Source organism: Pipistrellus kuhlii, unplaced genomic scaffold (genome assembly GCF_014108245.1).
Source record: "Pipistrellus kuhlii isolate mPipKuh1 unplaced genomic scaffold, mPipKuh1.p scaffold_m20_p_13, whole genome shotgun sequence".
Taxonomy (NCBI): Eukaryota; Metazoa; Chordata; class Mammalia; order Chiroptera; family Vespertilionidae; genus Pipistrellus; species Pipistrellus kuhlii.
In genome coordinates, this window is record NW_023425438.1 from 46,721,135 (window position 1) to 46,742,333 (window position 21,199).

The window sequence follows — 21,199 nt, forward strand, 5'->3', positions numbered from 1 at the left end:
CAAGAACAAAACTTGTCTGGGAGCCTTGGCACATGGAAAAATTCAAAACTTTTTTAGGGTAGTGTGCAAGACTGCTAGGTGTCCCTCTTGGGCCTTGCCATGTCGCTTTATTACTTTTCTGCTGGAAGCCTTAACCGAGACGTGAGGTTTTCCTGGGCCGAGCATCCAGGAACCTGGTTAAGGGCCATCTGTCTCTCCCATCATTGCCACTTCTGCTCTGTGGCTCTGTGGTAGTCTAGGGCAGGGTTTAGAGGAACTGGGCTGCTTTTCCTTTTCTTGTGGTTTTGCAAGTTGTATTTGTCTTTTGTCTGCGCCTGCTCTTCTGGGACTTAGCAGGGACTCCGGGTCTCAGCTGACCTAAGGGGGTGCGCGTCTCTCCCCACATGTGGCTGAGCACAGTCAGTATCACAGGACAGGGCCTAGGGCCCTCCCTCCCCTCCGTGTACAATGGGGCTCTGTCTGCGCCTCCCTCCTCCCCACCAGGTCCCATTGTCACTGCCATTCTTTCCAGTGCCCAGTCTGCCTTGCTTTGGGGGAAGAATTCTTGCTAACTGTCCCTGTTACCCTCACAAGCTTTCCAAAATGGAAACTAACCTGTTTTGGGGAGGGAGGAGGAGAGCACAGGAGAGACTCATTGGTAATCTTTGCCACAATGATGTCCATCCTCTGTCTCCTCAGGCCCCTCCTGTCTCCAGGGCCAAGAAACTTGGCTGAAACCTCTTCCTTGGGACCCGGACTGTCCAGGATGAGGGCTGGGTCTGTGCTCACAGGGGCTCAACCCCAGGGAGGGAGCCCTCAAGAGGGGCCACATTTAATACGTTGAGGGTGGCAGGGGCTGGGGTGAAGAGGTGGCTTTGACTTCTTTGCAGCACGAGGAGAGCACACAGGTGGGAGATTCACCTTTGGGAGGGCTCCGGAGGGGCAGCCAACCACCAGCCTCGCACAGCCTCTGAGGAGCCGGATCACGTCAGGGCAGCGCTGCCCTCCGCCTCCTGGGAAATACAGAAAAGCTAGAGCTGCACCTTCTCCTCAATGGTCTCTTTTCTTCTTTTAATATATTTTATTGATTTTTTTACAGAGAGGAAGAGAGAGGAACAGAGAGCTAGAAACATCGATGAATGAGAAACATTGACCAGCTGCCTCCTGCACACACACATCCCCTCCCCCACCGAGGAGGTGCCCGCGACCAATGCACATGCCCTTGACTGGAATCGAACCCGGGACCCCCCCCAAGTCTGCAGACTGAGGCTTTATCCACTGAGCCAAACCGGTTTTGGCTCTGTTTTCTTTTTAAATTGAGGTGAAATTCTCAGAACATACAATTGAGCACTTAAAAATGCCCAGTTCAGTGGCAGGGAGTGCATTCACTATGTTTACTGTGAATAAACTTCAGTTTCGAAACTTTTGGCCCTGGCCGGGGGGGATCCGTTGTCTTACACCAGGGTTGCTGGGATTCCATTCCAGTCAGAGCATAGGAATGCAGAAGCAACTGATGAATGCATCCATAAGTGGAACAACAAATAGATGTCTCTCTCTCTTTCAAATCAACCGACCAGTAAAAAATACTTAAAAAACTACAAAACCTTTGGGCGGGTGGGGGAGGGGGGGCTGTGTATGGTTACAGGTGGGTGAGATGCACTCACCACGGTGGGCAAGACCTGGAGACACCTGGCACAGTGCCTGACAATGGTGCTCCTGCAGCCCCCTAGAATGAATGAATCATGCCACCCCAGTTAAGCCGGGTCTACCTGATCTTGGATGCAGTGCCACAGATGCCCCCAGAGCCGGCTCCAGGGCCCACGTGGGGCCCCGGCTGCTCCAACTCAGCCCCAATGCGGGAGGCTGGGGAGTCATCCGCAGCTGGCTCCCCCTGGCCCGGGAGGAGGCGCCCTAAGGGCCCAGGTCGCCACTGCCGTCTGCTTTCGGTTTAATTTGAACTTGGTCACGGTCGTGGGGGAAGGCGCCCCCCCTCCGCCCCGCCCTGCCCCGCCCCTCCGCTTCCTCCCGGGCTCTGGCACTGGGGCCGCTCTGGGCAGAGGAGCAGCAGCGAGCCCAGCGGCGGCAGCAGCAACCATGGTGAGGGCCCCGAGGGCAGGGTGGGCCGGGCCAGGGGCAGAGGACGAGCAAAGGGGGTGTGACACTTGAGGGGGTGGGGGGGGGTCACCCCGAGACTGCAGTCCTCGGGCGGGGTTACCTGCTGAGGCAGGGCGGGGTCAGCCCTTTAGATTGCCCTTGAGCGAGGGAGGGAGAATGTGGCCTGAGCCCCAAGCCCGCTGCCTTGGGGCCACTTTCTGAGCCAAGTGGTTACCAGCACCGGCTGGCTGCAGGCTCGGGCTGAGGTCCTGGTGATGGCCACTTGCCGGCTCTGTGACCCGGGGCAAGTCACTTAACTTCCTTGAGCCTCCCTTTCCTCCCCGGAGAAGTGGGTCGGCGATACCTGCCTTGCTCGGTAGATAGGTCCCTGGGAGGTGAAAGGAGAGAGCATGGCAGAGACCCACCTGCCTGGCACTCCTCCTGAGAAGGGGTAGGTAATGTGCTGACCGCCTCAGCTCTCTCTGGGGCTGTGAGGAGTTAAGCCCCCCGTTAGGAACCTGAGCAGATGGGGCGGTTGGAGATTGAGCCAGCCTCACGGCAGGTTTTGGGGGTGAAAGAGGAAGGAAGTTGCTTAGAAAAGTTCCACTGAGGTTATCCGAGTGTGGCATAGGCCCTCCTTCTAATCCCTATCTGGGGACACATTGCAAAGTTGAGTCATTGCCATGCCGCCACCCTGGCTGCAGATTCTGGCCTCTGTCCTCACTTGCCATCTCCAAGGCAAAGGTGGAACACGTGGTGCCAGCTGCTGCCCTCCCCTCCCCTGGGGAAGAGGGGCCCAGCAGGAAGCAGGCCTGGTGCTTGATGGTGCTGCTGCAGAGAGGCTGGCAGAGGTGGGATGGAAGGGCCCGGCTGGCGGCTGCCATGCCTGGATGGCCTCATCTCCGGGGAACTGGAGGCAGGAAGAGGAAGCTGGGCAGGAAGGTAGTGCTAAGCTGTAAGGACACGCCAGGAAACTGAGGGAGGCTCTGAGAATGGGACTGAGTCCAGAGCCCACTTCCCAGTGTGCAGGGCAAGGGATCATGCGGGGAGAGGGGTTAGCATTTGGGGGAAAGAAAGAACTCCTGAAATGAAAACTGAGGGCAGGATGATGTGTTGAGGGAAACTCTGGGACTCTCACAGGTTCATTGGAGGCAAATGGTAGATCAGAGATTGGGAAGAATACATTGATCTACCCTCCCTCCCCCACCCCATCTCCCACCCCAATTCCTCTGTTCTTTCCCTCTTGCCCCTTTCTCTGCTCACAGCTCATTCTTTTCCTTTTTCCCATCCCCCTTCCCTACCTGGTCCTTCTTTTCCCTTCTCTGATTCATTCAGTCAAATATTTCCTTGTGTTTCCGGTGTGCTGGACATAATGATGGCTATCAGGGGTAGAGGAGGAACAGTGACAGGAAAGACGGAAATTGAATGGATAATGACGTGAATTCATTCATCTTTTAGATGGTCCTCTTTCATGTACTGTCCAAAGAATTTGGGTTTTGGCCTTCTTCATATGCATACAAGTTGAGTGGGCAGCATCAAAAGGCCTGCTGAGTCGTTAGCCAGTCAGCTAAAGCATTTGGCCTCCCTTTGCCTGAACTCAGGTTAGCACAAGTGTTCAGAATGTGATCCTTGGAGTCTCCGTTGGTTCAATTCTCAGCTCTTTTCCTCACTGTCTCTGTGACCTAGCACAGGTGATTTAACCCCTCTGAGCCTCAGTTTCTTATAAAACTGGGATAAGAGTACTCTCCTCAATGAATTATTGTGAGGATTAAATGAGATAAAGTGAACTGACAGCCAGCACAGTGCTTGGCTTTGAGTAGTGTCTGTTGAATGGTGGCTGTTACTACTTCAATAGCCTTTAGCACCTGATGGAAATAAACTAGATGCAGGTTCTCAAAGGCCCATGTAAAGTTCTATACTTAGGTCCTAACAGTTTTGGCTCAGTGTATAGAGCACCGGCCTATGGACTGAAGATTCCCAGGTTCAATTCCGGTCAAGGGCATGTACCTTGGTTGTGGGCACATCCCCAGTATGTGCAGGAGGCAGCTGATCGATGTTTCTCTCTTATCGATGTTTCTAACTCTCTATCCCTCTCCCTTCCTCTCTGTAGAAAATCAATAAAATATGTTTTTAAAGAATTATAACATTCTGTATTTAGGTTAGAAACAATTAAGGGCACACATTTACCATAAAGAAGAGCTAGCTTGGATGTATATTTTGTAAAAAATATCTAAAAGATTACCGTATTTTTCGGACCATAAGACGCACTTTTTTCCTCCCAGAAGTGGGGGGCAAAAGTCCCTGCGTCTTATGGTCCAAATATAGCCTACACATATACTTTAAAAAAAAAGTTTTTTTACTTGCCCGGCTCTGTGTGGTCTCTGTGTGCTTGCCCGGCTCTAAAATGGTTCTAAATGCTGCTGTTTACTTTACAGGGTTGATTACATGTGTTTATGACTGTGATGTTGGGTTTTAATGCACATAAAATATTTTAGGACACTATTTGTTTCAGAATCTTTTTTTCTTCATTTCCCTTCTCTAAAAACTGGTGCGTCTTATGGTCCGGAGCGTCTTATGGTCCGAAAAATACGGTATATTGAGCATCAGTATTGTGTAGAGCTTGGGATCTGACTGTTAAAAAAAAAAAAAAAAAAAAAAAAAAAAAAAAGCTAGGAAAAGTTGGGCTAAATCAGTAAGAATAGCTATTATTAAACAAGTGTCTAGGGTGTGTCAGGTATTGTGCTAAAGATGCTATTTATAATATGTCACATGTCTTAGATAACATTATGGTAGATATTATTATTGTCATCACTTTATAGATGAGGAAGTGGAAGTCAGAAAGGTCATGTCCTTGGTCTGCAGTACTCAGTGGTGAATGGCAGAGGCAGGATTTGAAAGAGAGTTAGGGAGATTTTGAGAGCTTTGTTTTCAGAGGAACCAAGGGCTAAATTTGGCCTGGAAAAATCTAATGGGACATTTGAGTGTCCAAGGAGGGATATTCTGTGCAGACGATAACTGTCTGTCATAACATTTCCTGTATAACTTCCACTCTCTGTCTGCCAACTACACTGCTCCCTGCTCTCCCCCTGCTCATGTACCTGGAAGGGCTTAGAAGTGCCTCTCTCCCCCACCCATCCTCTACATTCCCTGTCTCCCCCTCCCCCCACCCCTAATGGACATCTCACCCTGATGGACATCTCACCCTGATGGCACTTCTCTTCTCACCCTGTCTGGCTGGCCTCTCTGTTCTAAGTTTTCTCACTTCCAGAAATGCCAGCCTACCACCCACAGATAAGTTATCCTGAAGCACCTCTGCAGTGTCGCCCTTGGCTCAGAGACCTATACCATCCCTCCCTCCAAATGAGCATTCTCTTCTCTTCTACAATGTATTTTATTATTATTTTATTGATTTGAGAGAGAGAGAGATGGATTGATTTTTGTTCCAGTTTATTTATGCAACCATTTGGTTGATACTTGTATGTGCCCAAACCTGCAACTTTGGCATATCAGGACAACACTCTAACCACTGAGCTGCCCAGCCAGGACCTGCCCTTCCTCTTCTTGACTTTTCTCTAGCCCACCCTGCCCCTCCACCCTTACCCTTTGCCTAGCCCTCAAGAATGCCCCAGCTCCACCCCATTCTTCAAGGCTCACCCCACCCACTCTATGAAGGTTCTCAGGAATCACCCCTCTGTGGGCAGCTCCAATACTCCCTATTTGCATCTCCCAGTGTAACTCTTTATTCTTCTCTACTTGTATCGTATATGTCTCTTTCTTCGGCCTTTAGGGATATATATCCATTTCAGAGAGGAAGAGAGAGAGAAACATCAATGATGAGAGAGAATCATTGGTTGGCTGCCCCTTACATACCCCGCACCAGGGATTGAGTCTGCAGCCTGGGAATATGCCCTTGGCCTGAATTGAACCTGGGACCCTTCAGTCCGCAGGCCAACGCTCTATCCACTGAGCCAAACCGGCCAGGGCAGGATCTTCTTAAGAACTCATTCAGAAAATATTTCCCAAATGTCTCTGTGTGGCAGGCACTAGGCTGCATTCAATGTGGCAGAGGCAGCTTGGCCTTGATCTCTGGCTGCTACCTCCTTCCACATCCTGTGGTTCTTTATAGTTGAATGGGACCAAGGAGGGCCAGAGACTTGAGCCTGAGGCCTCCATGTTCCTTGGAGCGAATGTGTTCCTTCAGGCCTGGGCCCATCTGGGGTCCAGACAGGCCTAGTGCTCAGCGGGGGAAGGAGGCTGCAGACTGCAGTGGGAGGTCCAGCCAGCACTCCTAGAGAATGTGACCCAGTGTCACCCCATGCAGGAGAAAAACAACAGCTGTAGTCTTCAGAGTAGAAAAAATAAATATCCAACGTCCCACCAACCTCTAGCAGCGATTCTCATTTTCAAATATTTGTCCAGTCCCAAGTTTTTGCCTGGGACAATTTGAATGTGTGGGTGCCTTGTACTGTTTGAACGCGGGCGACTCCACATAATGGAACCTTGTAGAATAATCTAGTCATCGTAATAGCGGTCATGATGTGGTAGAGAGGAGTACGGTTTCCCTGCTCTCTTAGTTATTCCTCCCTGTTCCTCAGTACTGCTTCCCCTGGCCGGTGAGTATACCCGTCTACCATGGTTTGCCTCGTGAAGCAAATATTTCTTTTCTAGCTCATGAGCAAATATTGACCTGCTCAGGTTTTTGAAGCCACCCCTCGAAATGCCTGCGAGGCTAGATAAACACACGGGGGTAACAGCTCTTGAAAATAAGAGTTGCTTTTGGACAGGCTATAACACAAATGACTCACTCACAGAGTCCTCGCAATGGTCAGCACTGTGCTGGTCTCCCGGGCCCTGACTCCAGGCAGACAAAAGAAGGGCACTGGGCCCTGCCCTCCCTCTGGGAGCTTGTGGCCCAGTTGGGGAGGTAGACTCATGAGCTGGGGATGCCTGGAGGTTGTGTGCAAGGATCCTGAATGAAGATTCTTACCTGAGTAGGAGGTGGCCCGCTGTAACCACCAGATTCCTTTCCTTTCTGTGGTTTTAAGTGGAATTCAGTCAAGTGCCAAAGTGTCTACTGCAGACAATGGACAACATGGCGTGGCAGGAAAGGGAGCTTGGCCAATGTTCTATGGAGAGGAGAGGAGAAGAGGGATGGGCTGCGGGGAACTAGAATGGGAGGAGGGAATTGCTGTGGTTTGTTAATCCTCTCGTATTCATCTCCCCCGACCTGTGCCTCAACCTGCTCCTGGACCTCCAGCTCTCCAACCAGGACCTCCTGCCCTGGGTCTCTCTCAGCTGCACGTGTCCAAAGCCCAGTTCTTTTCTTGTTTGTGACCCAGGCTTTTTTCCTCTCCCCTGTCCTCCCAACCTCCCCCAAATTGGACCCTGCATCTCCCTTACCAATCCTCTGAAATGAGCTGGGTACTTTTGTTGTATAAGATCCAAGCCTGATCTCGTCTGTGTGAGTTGGACACCAGGGAAGATTCTGGCTAGCTGGGAGGCCAAAGGTCAGAGGCCAGGAAGCTGAGGTTCCAGGCAGAAAAGGACTCAGCTTCGAGCATTGATGTGGGCAGGGCAGGCCAGTAGGCAGAAGTGGCCTGACCACTCAGAGGCCCAAGGAGGGAGATCTGATCTCCGTTTGTGTCTTTGTGTGTGTGTGTGGGTTAGGCAGAGGCGATGACGTGCAATGGTCCAGAATTACATGTCTAGCTCTGTGGGGTGGGTCTTTCTATCTGGCCTCTAGCCAAGTAGCTTGGTTTCCTCTTTTTTGCTGGGGGGAGCCATTGGGCCAGTGTGCCATTCTAGAACCATAGGTTAGAGGCCTATGCTAGAGCAGGAGAGAAAAGTACCTGCTTTTGTGGAAGGGTGGGGTTCTGGGAAGATCCCATCCTTAGAGGAAGCTGGCTAACCTAGGACCTGCTTTGATGGGCAAGAGGAGGGTCCTGTGAGCCACCCACACCCAGGAGGTGGGCCCTTTACTCCACACATATATCCTTACATCAGTGTTTCCCAAACTTTTGACATATGTGTACCCCTTCTATAATTTTCATAATGCTGAGTACCCCTGGTACTCATGAGAACATAGAATTAGGCGCAGCTAAGCACGGTGCAGTGCATATCCCCACCACACTCCAGTGCAACCCGTTCCCCCACCAAACTCTTCCCGTACCCCTGGGGGTACGCGTACCACAATTTGGGAAACACTGCCTTACATGAAAGATGCTGTTTCCCCTGCCATACATCACACACACACACACACACACACACACACAACACACCTAGATTTCAGTACTAGGTGAGGGCCGGGTGGGGACTTCATTCAGCCCTGACCTTGGGCTTTGTGCCCAGGCAGGGGAAAAGTTGGAGCAGTGCCAGCGGCAGGCGGACGAGGTGACGGAAATCATGCTCAACAACTTTGACAAGGTCCTGGAGCGCGATGGGAAACTCTCGGAGCTGGAGCAGCGTTCAAACCAACTCCTGGACATGGTGTGAGGCCTGGGGAAGCAGGGAGGGGGGAGGGAGAGGCCAGCGGGAGCCCTGATAGGGAGCTCATAGGCTGTGCTCAGGAGGCCCTCGGTGGGACTGAAGGGCCAGGGTGGAGCCTGTGGGTTTCTTGAAGCCCCTAGCCTAGACAGGCAATGGGAAGGCCTTGGTTTGAAGCTGTGGAGCTTCCTAAAGTTGAAAACTGGCATTAACCGAAGGTTAGCCCAAAGGCCTGCAAGTTAAGGGCTACACCAGTGTCTGAGACAAGGAGTCAGGCTGGGAGGCAATGTGGGGAGAGGGAGCAAACAGATGGAAAGGATGCAGGAGGAGACTACACCTTGCTGGGGCCAGGAAGGCTGAGGTTCCAGGCAGAAAGGGACTCAACTTCGGGCACTGATGTGGGAGCAGGTCAGGCCACGAGGGTTGGGAGGAGCTGGCTTCAGGTCTCTAGGGAACCACTAACTCCTGTCCTGTGTCTGGGGACATCTACAGAGCTCAGCGTTCAGCAAGACAACCAAGACCCTGGCCCAGAAGAAGCGATGGGAGAACATCCGTTGGCGTGTCTGTTTGGGGCTGGTGGTGGGCGGTGGCCTGCTCATCATCCTGATTGTGTTGCTGGTCATCTTTCTCCCACAGAGAAGTGAGGGCAGCAGTGGCCCACAGGCCCAGGACTCAGGTCCTGCCTCGAGCCCTGGGGGCTGACCCACTTGGGCCTGGAGAGGCCAAATGGCCACACTGGCTGATTCTGGTCCCCAAAGAACATTGGCACCTGCTCCTATCTGAGCCACCCGAGTGAGCGCCTGAAGGCAGCTCCAAAGTGTGCACCTTTGCATCTCCCATCACGCCACTGACTGGCCCTGAGGGCAACCTGCTGCACTGGCCACGCCAGGCCAGCCCCACTTGGAGCTCAGTAAACACTGCTGCTTGGTTAAAAAGTGCTGTTTGGTTAACAGCTGGTGTGTGTGTGTGTGTAGGTCTCCAGGTTGTTCATTCTGCTCTGCTTCCACCCCTTGGGCTGCTTAGGCTACCACCCCAAGGACTCCATCCGGGGGAAGTGGCCCCTTCCTCTCACTTCCCTACTTGATCCAGCCCTGCACAGACAGGTCCTTCTGCAGTGCAGGGGTAAAGGCACAACCGCCCCCAATCCAGACCCTTCACCTGGTGTTTGCTGAGTCCGTTTCCCAGAGAATGAAATCTGTTATTATTCTGATGTCTTGTGGGGTGCTCAGAGGACCAATGGGACTCCAGATGGGATGACAAAGAGGGAAGCACTTCAGGTGTTTTTTATATCACAAGGTGAGAGGCGAGGCTTTTTGTCCTCTGAACACTTCCTCCTTCCCAATTTCTCTGCCCCTGGTTTTCCGAAAGCTTTGCATCGGATCACAGATGAGGCAGGTGGTGGTGAAACCGGGAAGGGTTTCTGTGGTGTTGTGATGCAGTACAAAGGATGGCTTACGGCTTGGGGACTGAAAGGTCCCGGGTTCAATTCCGGTCAAGGGCATGTACCTTGATTGCGGGCACATCCCCAGTAGGAGGTGTGCAGGAGGCAGCTGATGGATGATTCTCTCTCATCGATGTTTCTAACTCTCTATCCCTCTCTCTTCCTCTCTGTACAAAATCAATAAAATATATTTAAAAAAAAAAAAACCAAAACAAAACAAAAACAAAAAAAACAAAAACAAAGGATGGCTTGGAGTTTGCCCTATAGGAGAGGATTTGGGCTTTTTAAAGCTACAGGGCTACACAGGGCCAAGAAGGCAATGCCTTCGGGGCCACAGGAGAGATCGTTGGGTAAAGGCCATGGAAGAAGGAAAGAAGGCCCTGCCAAGACTGTGGACGCAGAGCAACCCAACCCTGGGCGACTTAACTGCATTTCAAACTCAAGTGTGGGAAGGAAGGAGAATTCAGGGTCAAGTGTGTAACAGAAGCAGTTCCTAGTTAAGTAGAGAGAAAGGGCTACTAGAAGAGAAATAAGAACAAACCTGAGAGCTGTGTGGACCCCTCACAAGAGCTCACTGCTTTTTTTTAAAACACATTTTATTGGTTTTCTACAGAGAGGAAGGGAAAGGGATAGAGAGCTAGAAACATCGATGAGTTCTCTCATCGATCAGCTGCCTCCTGCACACCTCCCACTGGGGGTGTGCCCGCAATCCAGGTACCCGCCCTTGACCGGAATTGAACCCAGGACCCTTCAGTCCGCAGGTCGAGGCTCCATCCACAGAGCCAAACCGGTCAGGCTCATTACTTCTTTTAAAAAATATATTTTTTATTTATTTTTACAGACAGGAAGGGAGAGGGACAGAAAGTCAGAAACATCCATGAGAGAGAAACATCGATCAGCTACCTTCTGCACACCCTCTATTGGGGATGTGCCCGAAACCAAGGTGCATGCCCTTGACCAAAATCGAACCTGGGGACCCTTCAGTCTGCAGGCCGACGCTCCATCCATTGAGCCAAACTAGCTCATTATTTCTGAGGTAGGATAGTAAGCTAGGAAAATTCCTTGGCAAGTGGAAACTCAGACAGAGAGCTGAACAAATGGGTCAAGCATTTCCCGCCAAGTTACACATGGTCACGAGGGCAGAAATCCCCGAGGGTTTAGCAATGAGCAAGATTGGTGCCAGACCTCAAACCCAGGGTGGCTTTTCCTGCCTTGGCATATCGATGGCTGGTATCTATGCAGTTTAGACCTCCCTGACTTTTCCTCCCTAGAGGTAACACCTAGGCCTCAGCTGTATTTCAGCTCCGGCTTAGGAAAAAACAGCAAAATCAGATGGGTGACACTAGGACCAGCTTCGATTACTAATGATCCTCTGCCCTGGCGCCGACCAATCAGGGGAGACCACAATCCTGAAAGGATACACCTGGAAAAGCTGAGGAATATTCTAATGAGATCCTTCCCTAAAACTTCCCCTAAACCCTCAGCCTTTAAAACCCCCCAAACTTAGGACCCTAGTGTACACTCTCCCTCCCAGGAATATGTCCGGGCCTTTCTTTCCCCGGAGGCATGCCTCTCCTAAACTCTAAGGAACCCCGTGAGAATTGTAACCAGGGGAGCACTGGGCAGCGGCAGCTCATCCAAGGCTAATGCCCTGCCCCGAACCTCTCTCCAAGGCCCCATTTTCTCTGACTCTCCAGGGAGCTGACAGCAGCCTCTCCTTGGCTCACTTTTTTCTGGAGAGCCAAAGCAGCCCCGCCAAGGCTCTCTCGGATGGCTTCTTCCATCCTAAGCTGTTCCTTGTTTCACTTCCCCCAGCTTTAATAAACATATCCTCAAAAGCACCTGGACTTGCTTAGTGAACTCTTTCCCACACGATGAAGTCAAGAGCCCACACACTACAGCCCATCCAGCAGACCAGCTCCGGCCAGGTCCCTGTCTGGTAACTGTCCCAGTGAGATTATTACCATCTTCCTGGCCCTGGGAAAGATGGAGGAGAGCACTAGGCCTTCATTTAGAGGCCACATGAACTTGGGCAAGTCACTTCCTTGGCTTGGGTTTTATGTGTGTAAAAGGGATAATAATATTTATCTCCCATATCCATCAATGTAAGGGTTCTAGGTGGCAAATAAATGGTAGCTGTAAATCAAATCATTTAGTGCTGTGGTCCTCAACCCTGCCTCACATTAGAATCACATGTAGAACTTATAAAAAATACCACACCCAGGCCTAGATCAGTTAAATCAGAATCTTTGAGGGTTAAATCTAAACAGAAAAAAAAAATTTTTTTTTCCTGAAGCTGAATCCCCTCTCCAGGAGACTCATGAGTAGTCAGGGATGCAATCTATTAGATCTGATCAAATAATCGAATCGATCTCACCTCCCATGGGAAACTGACCTTTAGGTCATTTCCCAAGCCACATTCACTTTTGCATAGACCACATCCCTTTTGCTTAGACCACATCCCATTTGCTTAGACCACATCCCATTTGCTGAGACCAGTAACTTCTCCTTCGTACTTGCCCAGGATTCGCAATTCCCTGCTGAAAAAGCCTGCCTAGAGTCTAACTCCCCTTCTCTGGGTGCTCAGCCCATCTAATTTTCTGATGACCTAATAAATTAATAATTCTTTAAAAAATATATTTTATTGACTTTTTCAGAGAGGAAGGGAGAGGGATATAGAGTTAGAAACATCAAGGAGAGAGAAACATTGATCAGCTGCCTCCTGCACACCCCCTATTGGGGATGTGCCCGCACAACCAAGGTACATGCCCTTGACCGGAATCGAACCTGGGACCCTTCAGTCCGCAGGCCGACACTCTATCCACTGAGCCAAACCGGTTCGGCTAAATTAATAATTCTTTACCACTTTTGGCCTCCCGAGTACCTCCTTCTAGGACCGAGAAGTTGAGCAATGGTCTGAAGGTCACACTGATAGACAGGAGCAATTAAGGCCCTAGATTCCCCATCAGGGATACTCCCTTTCTTGGTTGAAAATGAGCCTTTAGAAAGGTGTGTGTGTGTGTGTGTGTGTGTGTGTGTGTGTGTGTGTGTGTGTGTGTGTGTGTGTGTGTGTGTGTTGGGGTGCGGGGCAGGGGCGGGAAGATAGGGGAGGATTCAAAAGCCAACTTCTGAATTCAAGAGCTCAGGAGGTGCATTAGTGCCCGGTGGGCCCCGGGCAGGGCAGCGGGAAGCGCGGACTCCTTTCTGCGCCCCCGGACCAGTGCCTCCGCCTGAGAGGCCTTCAACGTCTGAATTGCCGAGACCCTCTGAGCCGCAGAGCCGACTGAGGACACCCTACCTCCCAAACACCCGGCTTTTCAGGGCGCCCCACACGTCACTCCTCGTACCTATCCACCTGGGCTCGGATTCCAAAATAAAAGTTTTCTCATCAGCCCCGGCCCCTGCCATTGGCTTTAGCCTTTGGCCACCTGACTTACTCAGGCCAATGAGAGGTGAGAGCGTTAATACTTCCGCTTTTCGTGCGCGTAAACACCCACTGCGCCCGCCTTTCGGGTGCTCTGATTGGCCGCCTCCTCTCACCTCGCTAGTGTATTGGCTGGAGCCGCGAAGCCGCAGTCCGCGGGGTCTGGGCACTGCTGTGTCAGAGATGGCTTCCTACTTCGACGAACATGACTGCGAGCCGCTGGACCCCGAGGGGGATGCCCGAACCAACATCCTGCTGGAGATCGCGAGGTGGGTGCGCGGGGCCGGGCGGCGGCTCCGGGCGCAGGTGTCTGGGTCGGGGCCGACTGGGGAAGGCGGGTTACCCGGGGCGGCAGAGTCCGGATGGATGTTCTGGAGTTAGTCCGGAGGCTCGATTTAAGGGAAAGTGGATTCTTTGGCTCGACCGCAGGCCTCTCGGTAAGGGGTTTCGGGAAGACGAGCTGGTGGACTGGGGCAAGTCGGGCTGGAGGTGGGCGAAGGGAGCCGTGGGGGCGTGGCCGGGTGAGTGCCGGGCGGAGGAACCACGAGCTCGCCGGCCCTGTCACTTGGAATCTGGCTTCCCAGGTCCTTCCTGCGTGGCCCGAGTAGCTTCTCGGAGCCTGTTGGTTGCCTCATTTGCACAATGGGAATAAACAGCCTGCGTGGTTGGGGCTGTGACAGCAGCTGTAAACCATTTCTCGCTCTGCTCTTAATTTAGTGATTGGGGTACTGATTGGGGTAGCTGTTAACTAGCTGGAGAGGGTTTTAACCTATGGACGCCGGGTAAATTGTGGAGGCAAAGAGATAGTATGGTTTTCTGACCTTGCGCCTTCTGCGTAGGTCTCTCTTCAACAGTGTGGACTTTGGAAACCTGGGGTTGGTAGATTGGGATGACCACCTGCCTCCACCTGCTGCCAAGACTGCGGTTGAGAGCCTCCCCAGGACCGTCATCAGGGGCTCTCGGCCTGGTGAGAACACTAATTCTTTCTGCTCTTTGAGGCAGGGCTGCCAGACCTCACCCTCCTTATTGCCACTCCTCCTCCACCCCCCAAGCCAGACTGTGGACTGGCCCTTTCAGTTTTCCAGGCCAGGTTGGGGCAAGTGACCTTTAGGAGTGAGTGGGAGCTGGGAGGTGGGGCTGTCCAGCTCTCCTGATCAGCCCTCCCTCCTCAAGAGCTCAAGTGCCCCGTGTGCCTTTTGGAATTCGAGGAGGAGGAGACTGCCATTGAGATGCCTTGCCATCATCTCTTCCATTCCAACTGCATTCTGCCCTGGCTAAGCAAGGTACTGCTCACCCTGCCCAGTTCTCCAACCCCTTTATTTTTATGAACCGTTTTGGGAATCAGAGAAGGAAGAAGGGTCAGGATGAGAATTGGGAGCAGGGGATGGATATTAGCTTAGAAAGACCAGACCTGAGCTAGAACACTGCTGGTTTTTTCCCCCCCAGACAAATTCCTGCCCGCTCTGCCGCCATGAACTGCCCACTGATGATGATACTTATGAAAAGCACAAACAGGATAAGGTAAGGGCTGGTGGTAAGTAGCGAGGGTGGCTCCCTCTGGCTGTCCTCGATGCTCTCATCTCCCAACTCAGCAATGCTGGGGAGGCCTCAGGCCCCCTGGCCCTGGCTGCTTTCTCAGTAACTTCAGTGAGGAGCACCCAGATACCAGGGGCCCGAAAACAGTGTGAGCCAGTTCCATGATAGCTGGCCCATCTATTCACCCACTGGCCTTCCGCTATGTCCCCCGTCTCTTTCCTTCAGGCTCGCAAGCAGCAGGAGAAGCACCGACTGGAGAGCCTGCATGAAGCCATGTACACATGAAGCAGCTGGGGCCACGCATTGGTCCTCCACGTCCTCCTCTTGCACCTCAGACCCTCATTAAAGGTTTCTTTACACACAGTGCGGCTGCATTGCTTAGACTAGGGCCTATTGCACCTTCCACTAGGGCCCTCCTGCTGCTGGCGAAGATGGGCCTGGACTGCAGAAGGCACCAGGCTGCACATCCTTCCTTGCCAAGCCTGCTGGCCTGAGGGCACTGGAGCCCAGGCCACTGGAAAGCAGAATGTGTCATGATCTGGCACCCAGTAGATACTTAAGATGTGTTCCTTCACCCCTGTAATTTTTAGTTAACATTGAAATTCCAGGCGCTTTCTTTTTGTTCCTAACATTTTTAAAGTCATTCTTTATGTGCTCCCCACCCCCATCCCCTAAGGAATCAAATTTCAAACCAGACTCTGAGTGGGGAAAGTTTATGAAATGATCAGATAGTTGGTTCTTAAGCCCAAAAAGGGTTTCAAGCCCTGGAGGGATGTTTGGCTAGTACCTGTCATCCTTTTTGGAGGCAGCCCTGCTCTCAGAGCACCTGGCCCTCGGGACTCTCCCTATGGGTGTTCTTTGCCTAGGGAAAGCTGTCCTAAACCAGGCCCTCTGACTCTCCAAAACAGACTACAAACATGCAAATCAGAATTATTTTAATAGATATATATATATATAAAAAAGTACTAAAATTCCCACATGGTTCTGCTGTGCTACTTGCCCTAAAGAATATAAGGGGCAGAGTGAAGAATCCCAGTGCAGGTCAGTAGGCCCCAAAGTGGGCCTTCCCACAGACTAAGGTGTGCTCACCCTCCCCCCCACCCCCCATCACTCTCCCTCTTGCTGTTCCCAGCCCCCAGTTCCTGCAGCAGGAAACCCAGTGGTCTGACCTCGGCACTGGGTACGAAGGCACCTGAAGGGTGGCTGGGTGACTGAGGATGTGTGACCTTTAAACATAAAGACAGTATTGGAGTGGGGAGCTGCCAGGGCCCGCTCCTCTATGGCACAGGTGGATGTGGGATGGCCACTCTTCCAAGAGTGAGGAAGCCTATATCCCAACCGAATACTTTCTCAAAATTGTTTTTGGTACAAAATGAATGCAGAGAAGACGTGGGGAGTACTGGGGGCTGGGCCAGCCGCCCTCCCCAGCCCTCAGATCATGGCGATGCTCTCGGGGGCGCAGTTGAGGTGAGTGGAGGTGCTACTGCTCCCGGAGGACTTGCAGGCCCGCCCAGCAGGCTGCAACGCAGCCACCAGTGTCTCTGAGGAGACGGCCCCAAACTCATAGCAGAAGGTGCCGTAGAAAATGAGGATGTCGATGACAAACACCCACTCGCACAGGGCTGCCCCGTGCTGCAGCTGAGAGCTCTCGTGGATGAAGAAGACGCCGCCTGGAACGGTGCTAAGGAAACGCTCGGGAGGACCTGTGGGGACGGAAGACCGCTGCCTTCCTGGATATATAACTAGGCTGGGGCAAAGGATGGGCCCTGAACTCCCAGGAGCGGGAGCAGAGCCCACCTGGATGGTCTCCCTCGTCTTGGGCGAGAGAAGGGCTGGGCTAGAGGACTTCCTGGCGGCCCTGTCCTGGAAGGATACTGAGGATCAGGACGACAAAGGCGATGGCTGCCAGCACAATCCGCAGGTAGGCCATAGCCAGGTCCTGAGGGGCGGCGGCTCCGTGGTAGGAGAGGACACAGTGCAGGCAGACAAACAGCAGCCCGGCGGGGAAGGCCACACCAGCTCCCACGTAGTGCAGAGACTTGGCATGATCCACCTGGGCCCAGGGAGAGGTGCTGAACAGTGAAGCAGCCCTGTCCCTCTCCCCTTCTCGTTCCCTCCCAGACCCCCTTCCCCACCCCCAACTTTGAGGGGCTGCCCCTGCAGCTTGTGTCAACCCTCAGGAGCCGGAGTCCCTGCAGACAGCCATGCCCTTTCAGGGGAAGTTCAAGAGGTCGAGGGGCTGGGGAGCGGTGTACCTGAAAGTTTCCAACCACCACGAGGCCTGCAGCGTTGGTGCAGCCTGTGATGAGTGTTGTGGTGTTAATCCAGGAATGCCGACTCTGCTCCAGGAGCTGCCCGTAGAGCAGGAGGCAGAGCAGGGCCACTGGGGAAGAGCATGGGTGGAGCCGGCATTAGTGCCTTCCTCTGGCCCCGCCCTGTCCAGGAGCCCGCTTCTCTCACCCCGCCGGACACTTTGAGGGCCAGAGGGAAACGATGGGGGTGGTGAACTGGGTTTCCTCAGGCTGTGTGGGGTCAGCCTCTAGTCTTTAAGGAGCAGGGAGAGAAGTGGCCCCTTTTGCTTTAGCCCTTGGTTGGGCGGGCCGCGTTGAGCAGGGCTTCCTGTGCCCTCCTGGGGGGAAGGGTGTTGGGGTGGGCCGGACTGGGCTGGCTAGGGGCTAAGGGCACAACTCACCCATGAAAGCACCCACGTTGCCAATGAGGCTGAAGAGGCAACTCTCTGGGGGATATGTGCCGCACTTGCTGAGGGGAGGGGGCAAGGACAGAGTGAGAGGGGCAGGCGCACCAGAGGGCCCCCATTCTGGCCCACTCGCCTTCTCTTGCTTCATCTGTGCCCAATTTAAGCCACCGAGAAGGACCAGTGTCTTTCACAAACAAATGGTCCTCAGTGGTAACCCCTCCCCTACAGAGCTCATGTGTGTGACAAGTTAGCGAGGACCCAGGATTGCTTAGCAAACCCCAAGACTCCTTGGACTCCCTGAGACTGTTAAGGCCTGTAGCTGGTTTGAGCCAGAAGGTGGGCCAGGCAATCAGAGGCCTTGAGCTTAAACGCAGGTATGTCACCTGGCTGGTATGGTTCAGTGGTTGAGTGTCGACCTGTTAACCAGGAGATCAAGGTTCAATTCCATTGGCCCCAGGTTGTGGGCTTAATCCCCAGTGTGGGGTGTGCAGGAGGCAACCAATGGTTCTCATCATTGATGTTTCTATCTCCCTTCCTCTCTGAATTCAATAAAAATATATGAAAAGTAAAAAAATCCGGGCAGCTCCACTAACTAGCTATGTGACCTGAATGGACGACATAACTCAGTTTCAGTTTCCTTGCCCATAAAATAGAACAATAGCTGCCCCAATGCTGGCAGGATTAGTTGTCATACATGTAACGTGTTCCGCACAGTGCCTGGCACATAGTAATTGGAAAGCAGTACTGTTACTAAGTGCTCTTAATATAATTATTATTCCTGTGAAATCCTTTGGGTCAGGCCCGTTGGAGGGGCTTGGCTGGGAGTCTATCAGGGCCTTGGGTCTCTGATCTGCCCAGTTCCAGGCCTTACCTGATGAGGGGGACATCGTCCAGGGTGCAGCAGCTTTTGGGACCCCCTTGCTCAGTAGGGTCAGGAGAGCAGGACTCGTTGTAGGACCTGGAGGCAGGACAGAGTAGATTGGGGGAACCCTCTGGCCTGTACATCAGGCCTCTCAGAGACCACCCTCCCGGACCTCCCTTATCAGGGGCAGGAGAGCCCACGTCCCAGGGCCTGCCTGAGACAGAAGCCAAGGGGGCAGAGGGATGGTGGAAAGCAGTGGGCACGAAGCCATGCCTGGGGGGGCAGGCGCGCCAATGTCAGAGAAGAGCAGTGACCCCGCGTCTCCGTCTGGCTCGCAGCAGCCCCGGCCCAAGAGGGAACAGAGATGAAGGGAGCTTTAGAGTGAGGCTGTCTGCAGAATACGCCATACCAGTTCTCCACAGGGCACACGTGGCGGTTCATCACGGCCATGGCATACCTGTGGGAACAGAACTGTCACCCCATGACCCCAGCCCAGCCCAGCCCAGCCTTCCCCCACCAACTATTCTCTTCTCCCTCGATTCTGGCCCCGTTCATGATCATTGCCCCTGCAGGTGACTCAGGTTGGGATGGCCCTGATGCCACACCAGAACCCAAAGCAATGGCCACAAACAAGAGGCCCTCTGGAAGTTGCCCTGGCTAAAAGTATGCCTGTCAGGGCCACCTTGCTGGACAGCAGTGGTGCCAGCCTGTCCCAAGGGACTTGTCCAGGCATCAGGCCAGGGTTTGGAGACAGCCAGAGTGACTGGGGGTATCACCCTGCGGCCTGCAACAGGACAAGGGACTTTGTGTGCGCCACCAAGCTCCTGTTGGGTCCTGGCGGGGGCCCTGTCCCTCCTCAGCCTGGGCCCATTCTGTCTCCTAGTCGTCTCCCCCTTCCCCTCTACTCACACAGTCCATAGGCCAGTGATGGAGAATGCTGATAAGCTGACCGGGAGGAGGATCCAGGCGGTCATGAGGGAGGGGAGCCAGGGTTGTAGTGGTGTGGGAGGGATGACAAGAGGTAGGTGGGGAAGAGGGGGGCAGTCCCAGCTACCTTAAGATACTTCGCCAAAACCATCAACTGCCCCGGCCTGGTGGAGAGAGATGGGTCAAAGTCCAGGGTCCAGTGAGTGGTGAAAGCCGCGGGGGCACGGGGTATGGGTGGGGAAAGGAAGGTGGTCATCACCTGATTCGGAGCTCCCGCCGGCACCCGGAGTGCCCACACCGAGCTCAGCCCACGCCAGAACGTGGCCACCCTCTGACACCGACCGGGGGCCTCCGCGTCCCACCCCCAAGTCACCGGCACTCGGGGGCTTAGGTGGCGCCATAACATTTGGACAGCGAGTCCCCCTCCCTCCCCTGAGGAGCGGGGCTGGCAGCCGAGCAGCAGGAAGGACGGCCAAGGGGCCGAGTCAAAGGAAAGCCCGGGGTGGGTGCAGGCCCGGTAGACGGGCGGCCACACGCCCGCAAACCCGCGACCACTGCGCCCTGGAGAAGCGCGGCTCCCCCGGGAAGCCAACCCCGGCCCCTGCCCGGGGGGGCGCCTGGAGCCCGCGGGAGGCGAGTCCCGGGACCTGGGGCAGGAGCCTCCTTTGTGATCCCTGGAGGGTCCCGGGAAGCAGGGGCCAGTACGCACCTCCCCGGAGCGCCCAGCGGCTGCGGCGCGCTGTCCAGCCCCGCGAGGCGCCGTCCCGGCTGCGGCCCTCCGAGCGGCCCCGGGGGTTTAAAGGGCCGGCGGCCCCGCCCTCGCCCTCGGCCGCGCCCTCCCCCTGGGCCCCGCCGCGGCGCCTGCCGGGACGTGGAGTCCGAGCCGACGGTGCCCCGAGGCCCGCGCTCCGCCCAGGACTACAACTCCCGAGGCCCCGCGCCCAGTGGAAAGGGGGCGGCGCCCCAGCTTCGGGGGAACCTGGGCGTGGGGACCGTGGCGTGGGACTCAATGGCAGCTCTGTCTCCGAGATGCAGGAAGGAGAGTCCTGTGGCCCGGGTTCCTGCTGTGGAGGCTTCGGGAGGCGGGAGGCTGGGGGGTGCACCTCCTTCCAGCTCCACCTGCGATCGCCCTGGCGCACGTGGCTGAGGGAGCCTGCGCCGCCGCAGGGCACATTCCGCTGCAAGTGCGAGTTCAGGTTATCTCTCCTTCTGGCGCCGGCGCCTGCCCTGTCCCAGGCAGCGGTCTGCAGGGAAGCCTTAGCTATGCCTTCCAGTCAAGCGCCCTGGATTTGGCTTATGCTTTCGATTCCGCAAACTCTGGAGGATGCTACTCGCACCGGATGCATTTTCAAGGGAACGAGCAGACAGAATACTACTGTCCAGAATTCAGTGTCTAAAACATGTTACCTAACTGCTCAACACTTAACCAATGGATTATCCATTCTGAGTAGACCCACATGGCCAGGTGTTGGTAGGTAACAGGAAGGTGGGCGACCCAGAGCAATTTGGGAAAAGGAAGCAGACTGAGTGTGGGAATAAATTACCCCTCCAGCTTCACCAAAACTTACAGGCCAGGAGTGCCCTCTTGGTTCCTTTCCTAATTAAAAAGGCAGAAAGAATACTTCTTTGCACATACCAGAAGGTGCCCGGCGCTCTAAAAGGAAGCCCATCTTTTGTCTGTTGAGAGCCCCTCTGAGACAACACTGGGGCCAACAGATCATCTACCTGAAGGAAGCATGGGCCCAGGCTGCCAGA

At 53.9% G+C, this 21,199-nt stretch overlaps 3 protein-coding genes across 8 annotated transcripts; 2 read left to right on the forward strand and 1 right to left on the reverse strand.

Moving 5' to 3' along the window:
- Positions 1-1,462: 1,462 nt before the first annotated feature.
- On the forward strand, positions 1,463-9,491 carry VAMP5 (vesicle associated membrane protein 5). Of its 2 annotated transcripts, none has more exons than XM_045580963.1 (3): positions 1,463-1,555; positions 8,422-8,559; positions 9,049-9,491. In XM_045580963.1, the coding sequence occupies exons 1-3, from the start codon at positions 1,478-1,480 to the stop codon at positions 9,256-9,258; spliced, it is 426 nt and encodes a 141-aa protein (XP_045436919.1). In that variant the 5' UTR covers positions 1,463-1,477; the 3' UTR covers positions 9,259-9,491. The 2 variants fall into 2 exon arrangements, with proteins under 2 accessions (XP_045436919.1, XP_036291780.1); XM_036435887.2 differs by lacking the exon at positions 1,463-1,555 and adding an exon at positions 1,942-2,076.
- A 4,042-nt stretch (positions 9,492-13,533) lies between these two features.
- On the forward strand, positions 13,534-15,320 carry RNF181 (ring finger protein 181). Its single transcript, XM_036435889.2, has 5 exons — positions 13,534-13,690; positions 14,261-14,388; positions 14,595-14,704; positions 14,868-14,942; positions 15,183-15,320. Exons 1-5 carry the CDS (start codon positions 13,605-13,607, stop codon positions 15,240-15,242), a joined length of 459 nt encoding a protein of 152 aa, XP_036291782.1. The 5' UTR covers positions 13,534-13,604; the 3' UTR covers positions 15,243-15,320.
- Positions 15,321-15,877: 557 nt separating this feature from the next.
- TMEM150A (transmembrane protein 150A) lies at positions 15,878-20,301 on the reverse strand. 5 transcript variants are annotated; one of them, XM_045580960.1, is made up of 8 exons: positions 20,154-20,285; positions 19,572-19,608; positions 18,796-18,974; positions 18,527-18,617; positions 17,650-17,717; positions 17,213-17,340; positions 16,833-17,010; positions 15,878-16,627 (listed from the first exon to the last, which is right to left on the reverse strand). In XM_045580960.1, the coding sequence occupies exons 3-8, from the start codon at positions 18,965-18,967 to the stop codon at positions 16,389-16,391; spliced, it is 876 nt and encodes a 291-aa protein (XP_045436916.1). In that variant the 5' UTR covers positions 18,968-18,974; positions 19,572-19,608; positions 20,154-20,285; the 3' UTR covers positions 15,878-16,388. The 5 variants fall into 5 exon arrangements, with proteins under 5 accessions (XP_045436916.1, XP_036291785.1, XP_036291787.1 ...); XM_036435892.2 differs by having other exon boundaries at positions 19,427-19,608; positions 20,154-20,283; XM_036435894.2 differs by having other exon boundaries at positions 18,527-18,613; positions 18,927-18,974; positions 19,427-19,608; positions 20,154-20,281.
- Between the last annotated feature and the right edge of the window lie 898 nt (positions 20,302-21,199).